The sequence below is a fragment of the Schistocerca serialis genome, chromosome 2, assembly GCF_023864345.2.
Source record: "Schistocerca serialis cubense isolate TAMUIC-IGC-003099 chromosome 2, iqSchSeri2.2, whole genome shotgun sequence".
Lineage (NCBI taxonomy): Eukaryota > Metazoa > Arthropoda > Insecta > Orthoptera > Acrididae > Schistocerca > Schistocerca serialis.
This window is the reverse complement of record NC_064639.1, coordinates 366,731,529-366,745,405: the sequence shown is the minus strand read 5'-3', so window position 1 is coordinate 366,745,405 and position 13,877 is coordinate 366,731,529. Positions and strand designations below refer to the sequence as shown.

The following is a 13,877-nucleotide window of genomic DNA, read 5'->3' as shown; positions in this document are numbered from 1 at the left end:
ACGTCACAAACATTGAGACGCGTGAAAAACAAGCTTTTACTTCAAATGGAGTGCAAATTACACGATCTATAGTCATCCAGTGTTTGGTAACGAGAGCACATAGCGACTTTCAACAACCTTTAAACATAATTTCAAGCCTTTTCTAAATATATCTCGCTTACATTTTCAACGTCAAATATTTAACACATTAAGTCATTTGTAATCAAATTTTGAAGTTATTTTGTACATGGGAATTAAATTCTCTACAAAATTGGGATCTTAATGGTAAAAACTAGACTGAACAAGCAAGCAGCTGATTTAAACGCTTTTCGCACACCATATTTGTTCACACGAACGCATTTCAGATCACACGAACGATTTTTGCACAGATATGATTTGCGCCCACATATTTGAGCAGTTTTGCTCAAGTTACCAACTCTTTGACTTCCAGGCTTGCGCACGTTTGGTATCTACGCCCATTTCCGATCCGCGCGAAAACGACCAAACATTTTGTGAAACTTAATTATGCTTGCCAAATATTTGACCGTGTGCGGTGCAGTTTGACCTGTTTGTCAAACATAGATAATGTTTGACTTGTTTTTGAGAAATTTTGATTGACAAAAAGTTTGACAAGATAGCGGACGTTGTTTGTGTCGACGTTTCGCAACATATGTTTAGTGGAAAATTGTTTTATTGCAATTTATCTCACTGTATAGTGAGTTTCCACCACTATGAACGATACAATCAAGTATAAAAACAAAACAGCACTGACAGTTACCAAAATGGTAGCGGTACCACGTCCCCCCGCCGGAGGTTCGAGTCACCCCTCGGGCATGGGTGTGTGTGTTGTCCTTTGCATAGGTTAGTGTAAGTAGTGTAAGTCTAGCGACCGATGACCTAAGCAGTTTGGTCCCTAAGGAATTCACAAACATTTGAACATTTGAGATGTACCACATCTTTCCCAGCCAAATACTATCCATGAAGAGATTGTGAACAACATATTTTACGCGTACGGTGGCATACAAGCCGAGTGGAATGAAATAAAAGAAGTCGAACTTCTCCCTTTCGTCCACGGTCGATGTGGACTATATGTTTCACGTTGCTGTATTTCAATCACCTGTCTTTAGGGGACCAAGTACAAGAGAATGTATTATTTTCGCACACTTGTGTCTCCCTTTTCAGTGTGGGTGTGAAGTACCGCTAAACAAGTTATTAAACGTTTCACTGTCCATCCGCAGAAAGTTGATGTAATCATCAGATTCTGAGTGAAACATCTCCATAAGGCAGAGGTTTCCAGTTGTATATTTCTCATTTTAAAGCAGTCCCTGAACCAGCTTCTTGTTTTCTTCTTCTCTAAACGCGCTGCCAGAGGCAATGCTGGCAATGCGTCATCTGCGTTTGTAGCCATTCTCACTAGCGCCAGTGTACGTGCTTCTTTGATACATCCTAGCTAGATAAGAGCGAATTTGACAGGCAAGTCTGCTCTTTAAGGACGGACGTAATGAGTTTTAAAAAGTTGCATGGTCCATTCGAAGAAAGTTGACGTAATCATAGGGTTCTGAGAGTAATATTTTCTTTAGCGTATTTTCACGGGTACATCTCTCATTTCAAGCAATTCTCTGGACCAGCCTTTTTTTTCGTCTCCTTTAAACACACTGCCGAAGTCAGTACCAGGACTGCTTTGTCTGCGTTTTTCTCGATACTCTCAAAATACACACGAACTTGAATAGCGTCTGCTTCAAAGTGATGTTAAATTGACATATATTTTTTGAACGTGTACAGAATTGCTTGGCAAATCCGTTGCTAGATAAGGGCGATTTTGTAGAACACGTTTGATCGTTTACGGGGGTCTTTACTACGTGTATGTGTGTGTGTGAGTTATGATGAGCATGGACAAACCGTTGCATGTGGACCAACCTTTAATTATCAGTCAAAATCATTAGTGGAGTAAGCAGCGCCGCTGCTGCATTGTGGTGGGACAAGCACGAGCCGTTGGCCAACAGACCCCAGCCGACAGTTGGCAACAGCTTCCTGTAGTTTGCGCGCACTGATTTCGAGGGCGTACGTAAATCGTTCGTTATAAAAGTCACATTTCACGTACGAATTACTGTTCCATTCGCATTTACCAATAATTAATATGCATATAGTTGTTAATCGCACGAAGTAGGTAAGTCTTTAAGGTCGATGAACGTGTTGACGTCACTAATGGGATTCACACGGTACACATTTTGTAAGGAGTGGATACGTCCACAGTAACGTTCGTATTTGAATGGGCTTGTGGAAGGACCGAAGTTTGATTTATTCTGGTGTATAGTGTTACTATTTCAGTGAGACTGTTGAAAAATCGTACAGTAGAATCAGCCATTTTCGTAGATAATATTTTTGTCACATCTGTATAACCAACGTGGATTAATATCTCAGATGTTGGAGCACCTGGATTGTGCATTATTTGAGAGCTTGCTTTGCTTTATCGAATCGCAAGCAGTTGCCTTACAGGGACGAATGGCAGCAGTTTAATGTGAGAGTGTCATTCAGAAGAAGGTGTGCAAACGTGTGTGTGTGCGGCTTTTCTCTGTGTTTGTGTCCGCGATATATTTTGTGAACCATGTACGCGAACAACACCATTAGAGAATTCCACTCTGCGGTAAGAGCCGGCAACTTCCAAGATGTGATGGATATGCTGACGAAAGGAGCAGACGTCGAAGCAGCAGACATTTTCAAGGTACGAGCGCTACACATTGCTGCGGAGCAAGGGCATTTGGACATTCTTAAAGAGCTTATCGCACGGGGCTGTAAAGTAAATGCACAGGCGTCTTGCTCTACTCCGTTGTTTAAGGAACTGGAACGGGGAGTGACGCCGTTACATTTAGCAACTAGACATGCCGACCCAATGATCACGCTCACATTGATCAGTGCAGGCGCTAATGTGAACGCTGAAAGTAGCTCCAAAGTGTCCCCACTGCACCATGCGGCACAGTACGGCCATTTGCCCGTGGTGAAGGCTCTAGTTACTGCGAATGCAGATGTGAACGCCGAGGACAAGAAAAAAGTCACCCCACTATTTTTCGCTGTAGCGCAGAATTTTGAAGATGTGGCCGAATTTCTTATACAAAGCCGTGCTCGTGTAAATGCTAGAAATGCAGAGCGTGTAACACCATTACATTTCGCAGCAGAAAGGGGGAACGTAAATATAACAAAGCTGCTGATCCAGAACAAGGCCGCGATTAATTCAGAGACTCTGGAAGGCTTCACTCCGCTACATGTGGCCATACAAAACAGACAGGCTGCAGTGAGCCAGTTTTTGATAAACAGTGGAGCAGATGTGAATGCGAGAGATAACGATAGGTGGACTCCTTTGCATAATGCTGCATACAGTGGATACCCAGCGGAAACCGCTAGACTTTTGATTGCGAAAGGTGCTAGTGTGAATGCGAGGGACAAGATTGGAAGAACACCCTTGCACTTTGCTGCAGAGAACCATTTTACCGATGTAGTTACCATCCTCATCAAGAACAAAGCTGACGTGAATGTCACTGACAATCGAAGGTACACACCATTGCATTGCGCCGCTTACGAGGGTCATTGGGATACTATAAAAATTCTTATCGCTAGTGGTGCTGAAATTGATCCGAGGACAGAAAATCAGACAACACCATTGCATACCGCAGCGGACTACTGGCACGTCGAAGCAGTGAAATACCTTTTGGCAGAAGGAGCAGCAGTTAACGCAACTGACAGCAATGACTGGACGCCGCTTCACTTTGCAGCTTATGAGCGTTCCACCCAAATCTCTCCTAAAAGGTCGGGACACTCAGGTACACAGGCGCCGAATTCGAAACTAAACACTATGAAAGCTCTCATTGAAAACGGAGCAGATATAAATGCAAAGGGAAGCAACGATGAAACAGCTCTGCATGTAGCCGTAGAGTATGGCGATCCAGTAATTGCAAGGTACTTATTAGAGAATGGTGCATACTACAACGCAATTACGCAATCTTTGTTTGGTACCTTAACAGCATCAGACATTGCTGCGCTAAAAAGACACGAGAATGCAAATGCTTTATTCCGTGCTACAGAAAAGCTGTTTCAAGCTGTGAAAAGAGCCAAGTGTGCTGAAATTGAAAAATGTTTTCAAGAAGGGGCATCAGCCAACAGCAGAAGTATCCAGTATGAAACACCGCTTATATATGCATCTTGGAAAGGAAATTTAGCCGTTGTTAATGTTTTGCTTAAAAATGGAGCGGGTATTAATTTGAGCAATAGTAGTGGCATTACTGCTCTGCATTATGCAGCAAAATTTGGGCATCATGAAATATTGTGCACCTTATTGCAACATGGTGCAGTATACAATGCAAAAACCAAAACAGGCAGAAAATCACCACTACATTTCGCTCAAGAAGGAGGACAAAAAGAAGTCACAGAGACTCTAAACCTGATTGAAAGCATGTTTAGTAGAATAAGCAAAAATGATAACACAGTGCTGAAAGAGTTAAATGAATTAAAGGATATAAAGTACGCTGAATTTCTTGCAATAAAAAACTGCAAAAATGTAAATAAAGAATCTCTGTCACAAATAGCTTCAAAAAATGGATGTGATGAACTTTGTAAATTTTTTTCTGATTTGTAATGGTGAACTGCTTGTTTGCTACTCATTTATGTCAGTGAATGGTTTTGATTAAAGTAAGGTGTAGTTATATTGCATGCTACTGATTTTCTGAGATTTTATACACTGGAAAATTATATTTTAGTGTTTTTGTAACCTGCAAAGTAGCCATCATTAGCAGTTTCGTGGAAGACAAAATTGCTTCACAGTGTAATGGCAATCTATGTACATTCAAGATGTTTAAATTGTCATCTTTTACTTCATTCTATTACTGGTTAACTGACAAACAAAAAGTAAACATTTGCACATCTGGCAATGCTTACCAGATGGCTTGAATACTCCTCTGAATCAGTGCTTATGTTACTGTTTGCTACCAAGAATTATCTAATTTAAAGCATTTCAGAAGTTCACAGTCTTCACTTTTGTGTAAATTTTCATTATGTGAGTTTTTGTTAGTGAACTGATACCATCATGTGTGTTACTTCCATAACAGTCTAGTCTGTTATTACTGTACGTATTTCATAATCTCTCTCACTACACTCTTGGAAGCACGTGAAAACAACCAGTAACTTAACTACTGGTAATTATTTGAATCCTCACAAGGCTTATAATTTTCTTAACAATGCATCAATTACTCACTCCATTAACTGAGAAAAACAAGTTCGAGATAAGTTGCATACTGGAGATGTATTGTAAAATAATAAAAATACATTCCGTTTATTGAAATAACAATGTGAACGAGATGTTGCATAGATGAAGGCTATACTGTAGCTGTTATTTATAAGCCATATGGATCTCACTGTACTCATTTTTGTAATAATTCAATAAAGTCTTTCAATAATTTGCTGTAAAATTTCCATAACTTGCATGTTTTTATAATCTGAGAGGAATCTGTTTCAAGTAGGAACACTGTAGCCGTCATACTAGGCTGAAGCTATTACCTTTTCGTAACAGTGAAGGCTGATGGGTATCACACCATAAAATCAACTAAACATGCCAGATGTTTTAAATAATAAATAAGAAGTAATGCCCTTTATGTAAAAAAAATTGTCTTAAATGTATTGTAACAAGAGCTAGTCAATAGAAAAATGAATTTGTATTTTGCCTATGCATGTTTGTAATATTTATATGCTTTACTATCAGTTACTTGCATTTGCAAAAACTGGTCACAGATTTGGAGCCATTTTTGTTTCAACATTTATTGTTGTGTGTGCAGCATTTACAGTACTTTTATAATAAAAAATAAAAATTGCAAATAACATCCAAGTAACTTTCTTGGACATAGAGAATGTGTACCGTAAACAACTAGTTACATAAAAAAATAGGTGCATTCCTCACAGTTATACAATTTAGAGTCATGATTCAGGTACAGATAGCAGCAGTATTGATTAAAACTGGAAGTGATCATAAATGCAGGACACAAATGGAAACTTACTGCTAATCCAAATATTTTTCATTTATGTTTGAATTTAAGTAAGTCTCATGCTAGTGAAAGCTTCAAATTTGCACTACAGTATTATTTCTTAATTGGGGTTCCAGTACACAGAAACTATAAAATGATGAGGAAAATTGTGTAACAGTAATGGGGTCTGGCAAAAAGCCTATAGATGAACAGTTTATTCATTTAATTTTTTGCGTAGAGTCAACAAAAATGACTATTGCAAACGCCAGTCTTGTTTACATAATTATGAAGATGTTCATTGAAGTACAAACAAAACAAATAGTTGATATAAGTCAGCAAGACTATAATACAAGCACACAAAGGGAATGTGGTGTCACAGAAGTAGGTATACAACTAAAATATTTCTAATACAAAGTGTAAGATCACTTGTTTTCAACTTGGAATTCAGACAGAGACTACAAACATTTCTTTTCCAGGAATAATTTGAGTTTTGTTTTAAAGATTTTTCCATCATAGGCACCTAAGTCTTTTGGCAATTTGTTGAACCAAATTTGACCACTGATGTGTGGGCTGCAATCTATTATTTTTAACTTTGTTCTTTGCCTAAGGTACCGATTTTTATTTCTAGAGTTGTGGTCATGTAAGTCGTTGCATCTTCTTGAATCTTTTTGACAATTTACAAAAAATAAAATTACCTTATATAAATACAGGGAATACACTGTAAGGTACTTATGTTGCACAAAAATCTCTCTAACAGAATCATTATGACCCTGATCATGCATTATTCTAATTGTCTTCTTCTGCAACCACATTAATCTGTCGAGGTGTGTATCAGCAGCACAGCCACGAAGTTCAATACCATAATTTAGTAGCCTAATGGATATATTGTTCCATAGTAAGCAGTTTGAATAGTAGGGTTTGTAACTATTTTTGCAAGATGACTGAGTAGGTATAATCCACTACTAATCTTTCCACACACAAAGTTAATATGATTTGACCACCGCAAGTTTTCATGTAAGTATAGGCCCAAGAAATTTGCAGCTATTAGTGTGTGCTGCCTCAATTCCATACACATTATTTATCGAGAGATGATGAGAGTTAACAGTCTTGAATGATAATAATTGTAATTTATTAACATTGGCCTTAAGCTCTTGTTCTTGAAAATAATTAATTATGGTTATTACTCCATCTGTTGCAGAAGGTGTAAGCTCACAGGTATTTTTGCCAAAAAACAACAGAGATATGTCATCTGTGTAGCTCACTATTATGGAATTTTGTGGCTCTGTGACATCATTCACATAGACTAAAAAGAGAAAGTGGCCAAGAATACCGGTAGATCCCTAGGGCACCTTGTTTGACAGTTTCATTAGAAGACTGGGCGGTTGCAACTCTGTCATTAATTTGGTATATAAGCTTTGTGCACTGCTTCCGGTTTGCCAACTAGTTGGTTAGCAGTGGTACTGCTGAATCTTTTAAGCCATATGCCTGAAGTTTCTTTATTAACAGGTTATGTTTAACTGAATCAAATGCCTTGGTAAGATCAAGGAATATGGCTGTTGCCAAATTTCCTTCATCTGGTGCATGATTGCTATGATAGTGCTGTGGTTTTTCCTGAAACCATGTTGTGTTTCAGTGAGTAGGCTATTTGTTGTGAAGTAGTCACTGAGTTGTGAAAGTAAAACATGTGTTGTTGTGGTCTTCAGTCCTGAGACTGGTTTGATGCAGCACTCCATGCTACTCTATTCTGTGCAAGCTGCTTCATCTCCCAGCACGTACTGCAGGCCACATCCTTCTGAATCGGCTTAGTGTATTCATCTCTTGGTCTCCCTCTTAAGATTTTTACCCTCCACACTGCCCTCCAATACTAAATTGCTGATCCCTTGATGCCTAAGAACATGTCCTACCAAGCAATCCCTTCTTCTAGTCAAGTTGTGCCACAAACTCCTCTTCTCCCCAATTCTGTTCAATACCTCCTCGTTAGTTATGTGATCTACCCATATAATCTTCAGCATTCTTCTGTAGCACCACATTTCAAAAGCTTCTATTCTCTTCTTGTCCAAACTATTTATTGTCCATGTTTCACTTCCATACATGGCTACACTCCATACAAATACTTTCAGAAACGACTTCCTGACAATTAAATCTATACTCGATGTTAACAAATTTCTCTTCCTCAGAAATGCTTTCCTTGCCATTGCCAGTCTACATTTTATATCCTGTCTACTTCGACCGTCATCAGTTATTTTGTTCCCCAAATAGCAAAACTCCTTTACTACTTTAAGTGTCTCATTTCCTAATCTAATTCTCTCAGCATCACCCGAGTTAACTCAACTACATTCCATTATTCTCGTTTTGATTTTGTTGATGTTCATCTTATATCCTCGTTTCAAGACACTGTCCATTGTGTTCAACTGCTCTTCCAAATCCTTTGCTGTCTCTGACAGAATTACAATGTCATCGGCCAACCTCAAAGTTTTTATTTCTTCTCCATGGATTTTAAACCTACTCCGAATTTTTCTTTTGTTTCCTTTACTGTTTGCTCAATGTACAGATTGAATAACATCGGGGATAGGCTACAACCCTGTCTCACTCCCTTCCCAACCACTGCTTCCCTTTCATGTCCCTTGACTCTTATAACTGCCATCTGGTTTCTGTACAAATTGTAAATAGCCTTTCGCTCCCTGTGTTTTACCCATGCCACCTTCAGAGTATTCCAGTCAACATTGTCAAAAGCTTTCTCTAAGTCTACAAACACTAGAAACATAGGTTTGCCTTTTCTTAATCTAGCTCCTCAGATAAGTCATAGGGTCAGTATTGCCTCACGTGTTCCAGTATTTCTACGGAATCCAAACTGATCTTCCCTGAGGTTGGCTTCTACCAGTTTTTCCATTCGTCTATAAAGAATTCGTGTTAGTATTTTGCAGCTGTGACTTATTAAACTGATAGTTCGGTAATTTTCACATCTGTCAACACCTGCTTTCTTTGTGATTGTAATTATTATATTCTTCTAGAAGTCTGAGGGTGTTCCGCCTGTCCCATACATTTTGCTCACCAGTTGGTAGAGTTTTGTCAGGACTGGCTCTCCCAAGGTTGTCAGTAGTTCTAATGGCATGTTGTCTACTCCCGGGGCCTTGTTTTGACTTAGGTCTTTCAGTGCTCTCTCAAACTCTTCACGCATTATCATATCTCCCATTTCATTTTCATCTACATCCTCTTCCATTTCCATAATATTGCCCTCAAGAACATGGCCCTTGCATAGACCCTCTATATTCTCCTTCCACCTTCTGCTTTCCCTTCTTTGCTTAGAACTGGGTTTCCATCTGAGCTCTTGATATTCATACAAGTGGTTCTGTTCTCTCCAAATGTCTCTTTAATTTTCCTGTAGGCACTATCTATCTTACCCCTAGTGAGATAAGCCTCTACATCCTTACATTTGTCCTCTAGCCATCCCTGCTTAGCCATTTTGCACTTCCTGTCGATATCATTTTTGAGACGTTTGTATTCCTTCATGCCTGCTTCATTTAATGCAATTTTATATTTTCTTCTTTCATCAATTAAATTCAATATATCTTCTGTTACCCAAGAATTTCTACTAGCCCACGTCTTTTTACCAACTTGATCCTCTGACTCTGTACAACCTCTGGTTTAGTCAGTTATTCAGGCCCCATCTCTTTAAATCCCCACCTCTTTGCATTTTCTTCAGTTTTAATCTACAGTTCATAACCAATAGATCGTGGTCAGAGTCCACTTCTGCCCCTGGAAATGTCTTGAAATTTAAAATCTGGTTCCTAAATCTCTGTCTTACCATTATGTAATCTATCTGAAACCTTTCAGTATCTCCAGGCTTCTTCCATGTATACAACCTTCTTTTATGATTCTTGAACTAAGTGTTAGCTATGATTAAGGTATGCTCTGCGCAAAATTCTACCAGGCGGCTTCCTCTTTCATATCTTACCCCCAATCCATATTCACCTACTACGTTTCCTTCTCTCCCTTTTCCTACTCTCGAATTCCAATCACCCATGACTATTAAATTTTCGTCTCCCTTCACTACCTGAATAATTTCTTTTATCTCACCCATACATTTCATCAATTTCTTCGTCATCTTCAGAGCTAGTTGGCATATAAACTTGTACAACTGTTGTAGGCGTGGGCTTCGTGTCAATCTTGGCCACAATAATGCGTTCACTATGTTGTTTGTAGTAGCTTAACCGAACTCCTATTTTTTTATTCATTATTAAACCTACTCCTGCATTACCCCTATTTGATTTTGTATTTATAACCCTGTATTCACCTGACCAAAAGTCTTGTTCCTCCTGCCACCGAACTTCGCTAATTCCCACTATATCTAACTTTAACCTATCCATTTCCCTTTTTAAATTTTCTAACCACCTGTCCGATTAAAGGATCTGACATTCCACTCTCCGATCCATAGAACGTCAGTTTTCTTTCTCCTGATAACGACGTCCTCTTGAGGAATCCCCGCCCGGATATCCGAATGGGGGACTATTTTACCTTCGGAATATTTTACCCAAGAGGACGCCATCATCATTTAACTATACAGTAAAGCTGCATGCCCTCGGGAAAAATTACGGCTGTAGTTTACCCTTTCTTCTAGCTGTTCTCAGTACCATCACAGCAAGGCCGTTTTGGTTAGTGTTACAAGGCCAGATCAGTCAATCATCCAGACTGTTGCCCCTGCAACTACTGAAAAGGCTGCTGCCCCTCTTCAGGAACCACATGTTTGTCTGGCTTCTCAACAGATACTCCACCATTGTGGTTGCACCTACAGTACGGCTATCTGTGTCGCTGAGGCACGCAAGCCTCCCCACCAACTGCAAGGTCTATGGTTCATGGGGGGGAGGGGGGGGGGAGGAAAACATAATAAAAGATTTTGTTAAATATGGGGATTAATGATACTGGCCTAAAGTTTTCAACCTGTTTTTTTTTTAGTTCCTTTCTTATAGCCTATACTGGTTTTACTACACTTATTTAAAAATGAGTCTGGGAAGGTGTTTTCCTTAATACAACAGTTAATGAGATTGATAATAGGTTTAACTAATTCCTTGTGGCACTTTTTAACTAGGGCTCTAGATATCTCATCCCATCTAGCTGAGTGCTTGATCTTCAATGTGCAGATTATTCGACTTATTTCATGTTCACTCACAGTTCTGAATTCAAAGTTTATATATTGGTTTGAGCAAATGTTAATCGTGCTGTTTTGGTCATCAGGTTGAGTTGGAATGCCACATGGAGTGATGAAATTTTTATTGTAAATGTCACAGATTGTTCTCGGATCTTCTATTAATTTTTTCTCATGCAATATGCATATTTGTTTTGTATTCACATTTGATGGTGCTTTCTGGTATTGACTGATGGGCTTCCAAGATGCTTTACTCACATTGTCAGATTTAATGACTGTATCACTGTGCACCTTTTTCCTGAAAGCTGTGCCTTAAACATTTTCTTGGCTTTATAATACTTTTCCTTAAGGATGATAACCTCTTGATTTATAAAGAAATAGAATTGATCCCATTTCTTGTTTGAGCCTTTTACCTCGTAAACACAGTTCCATACCTCATTGGCTAGTTTATGTTTAAGGCGATTTGTATTGTCATTGTTCAAGATTCGTTTCTGTTCCATGACATTTGTTGCTTCTGCTGTGTTTACACCCATGTACTCAACACACTGACAATAGTGGTCAGAGTAGTGAAAATCTTTATTTCTGTGACAGTATAGAGTATGATAAGCTTGAAACCCTATGAGTTGCTAATAATATATGGATTTGTTGTCCATTTTTACACCGCAGCATTAAAAATTAATGGTGGCCTATGGCATGTGAACATTTATGTCTACTCCTGGTTGCTACTGTATACAGTACTCTCAAAAAAATTATAGTATCAAGCAAGTAATAAGGTCATTACAAGACGTCCCTGCCACCCCTGTCCCCTCCACCCTTTCCCTCAGCCCCCTTCTCTTTTCTGTGTGTTTTATGTAAGCTAAATTTAACATAGGAAAATTAGGAGGAAATTCACAACTTTGGAAAGAGGGGAAAACTGTTTCCTCAACTACTGTTTACCTCATATTGGTAGCTTTCATTTAGAAATCAAAGATTAATTGTTATCAACATCTGTAATCATAGAAGCATAACTAAGTGATCTTTGCTACTCATTGTGTCACCAACGCAAGTTTTCAGTTCTCGAGTCTCAATGACGATGTACTTTGTAGAAAGTGGGAATTGTATCACAAGTTTTTAATTTCTTCTTAATGGGTAGAGATTCCAAATTTTGTCCATTATGTCTGATAGGGCTTGGTTGGAGATAAGGCATGGTTGAAGACCTGTGCACCATATGAAAGCCATCCCAAGTTTTGATACTCGGCAAAGTCTACATTGATATTAATCTTGTGTCTTGCATTATGATTGTGCAAATTGTAACTTGTTGGAAACTTATCATTATATGGATAGGCTAATGTACTGGTATATACACCGATCAGCCAGAATATTATGACCACCTATCTAATAGTCGGTAGGCACACCTTTGGTATAGAGGCGTTGGTAGGTTGCTGGATGGAGTTGGCACTACATCTGCACACACAATTCACTTAAGTTCCGGAGGGGAGGGAGGGGGAGGGGAGGGAGGATATGAGCTCTGACACCACATTCAGACACATCCCAGATATGTTCAATCAGTTTCAGATCTGGTGATTTGACGGATCAGCGTATCAATTGGAACTTGCCACTGTGTTCCTCAAACCACTGAGCCACACTCCTGGTCTTGTACATGGTGCATTATCTTGCTGAAAAATGCTGTTGCTGTCAGGAAACGTGATCATCATGAGGGGGTCTATGTGGTCTGCAACTAGTTACAATACGCCTTAGCTGTCATTGTGCCTTGTACAAACTCCACTGAGCACATAGATGCTCATGTGAACGTTCCCCAGAGCATAGTGGAACCACCACCAGAGTGTTTCCATCCCACAGCACAAGTGTCAAGGAACTGTTCCCCTGGAAGATGACTGTTTCACACCCTCCCATTGACATGATGAAGCAGGTATCAGCATTCATCAGACGCTGCAGTTATCTGCACTGCACCAATGTCCAGTGCAGATGGTCACGTGCCCGTTTCAGTCGTAGTTGTCGATGTTGTGTTATTAACATTGGCACATGCAAGAGTCGTCAGCTGTGGAAGTCCACCATGCACTGTTTGGTGCACTGTGTGTTCAGACACATCTGTACTGTGCCCAGCATTAAAGTCTGATGTTAGTTTCACCCAGATACCCCTTGTCCTGTTTTACCAGTCTGCCCAGCCTATAACATCTGATATCTGTGATGAGGGGTGTCCAGACAACCCTGTGACATCTGAACGTGCCTTTACTCTGGTTTTGCCATTTGTTGAAGAAACTCACCACAGTACTCCTTGAATACCCAACAAGTTGTGCATTTTCCGAAGTGCTCATGCCTCCGGAGCATGACAATCGGATAGATTGCAGGCCTTCCCCATTCTACTCATGACAGTTCACTCACTGATATGCAGCATGTGTGTGTCTTGACTAGCAGTCATTCCTCTCTAGGTGATGCTGCTATCACCAGGATGGGTTTACATCGATAGTTGGTGGTCATAATGTTCTGGCCGATCAGTGTATTTATCACAAGTGAGTGCTGTGGACAAGTTTGACCATAATTGTAAATGTTAATACAGTTTATCAAAATACAGTTAATTCAGTAAATCACGTATATGATGGCTTTAAGGTTAATGATAATATTAAGATTACTGTAAAAGATTCCACTTCATACGGTGTGGAATTTGTTTCTTTTTTTTTTATATATAATGAATTGATGTTGTTAGGAAAGTGTATTATTGTGTTCCACTATGAAGAACACTTCAGTGATAG

At 39.3% G+C, this 13,877-nt stretch overlaps 1 protein-coding gene across 1 annotated transcript; it reads left to right on the top strand.

Annotated features, from left to right (window-relative positions):
* Nucleotides 1–2,489: 2,489 nt before the first annotated feature.
* On the top strand, nt 2,490–4,606 carry LOC126455988 (ankyrin-1-like). The gene has a single exon (XM_050091745.1). It carries the CDS (start codon nt 2,585–2,587, stop codon nt 4,604–4,606), a length of 2,022 nt encoding a protein of 673 aa, XP_049947702.1. The 5' UTR covers nt 2,490–2,584.
* The last annotated feature ends 9,271 nt before the right edge of the window (nt 4,607–13,877 follow it).

Coding starts and splice junctions, on each gene's coding strand:
- LOC126455988 (XM_050091745.1), top strand. CDS start 2,585: ATGTACGCGAACAACACCATTAGAGAATTCCACTCTGCGGTAAGAGCC.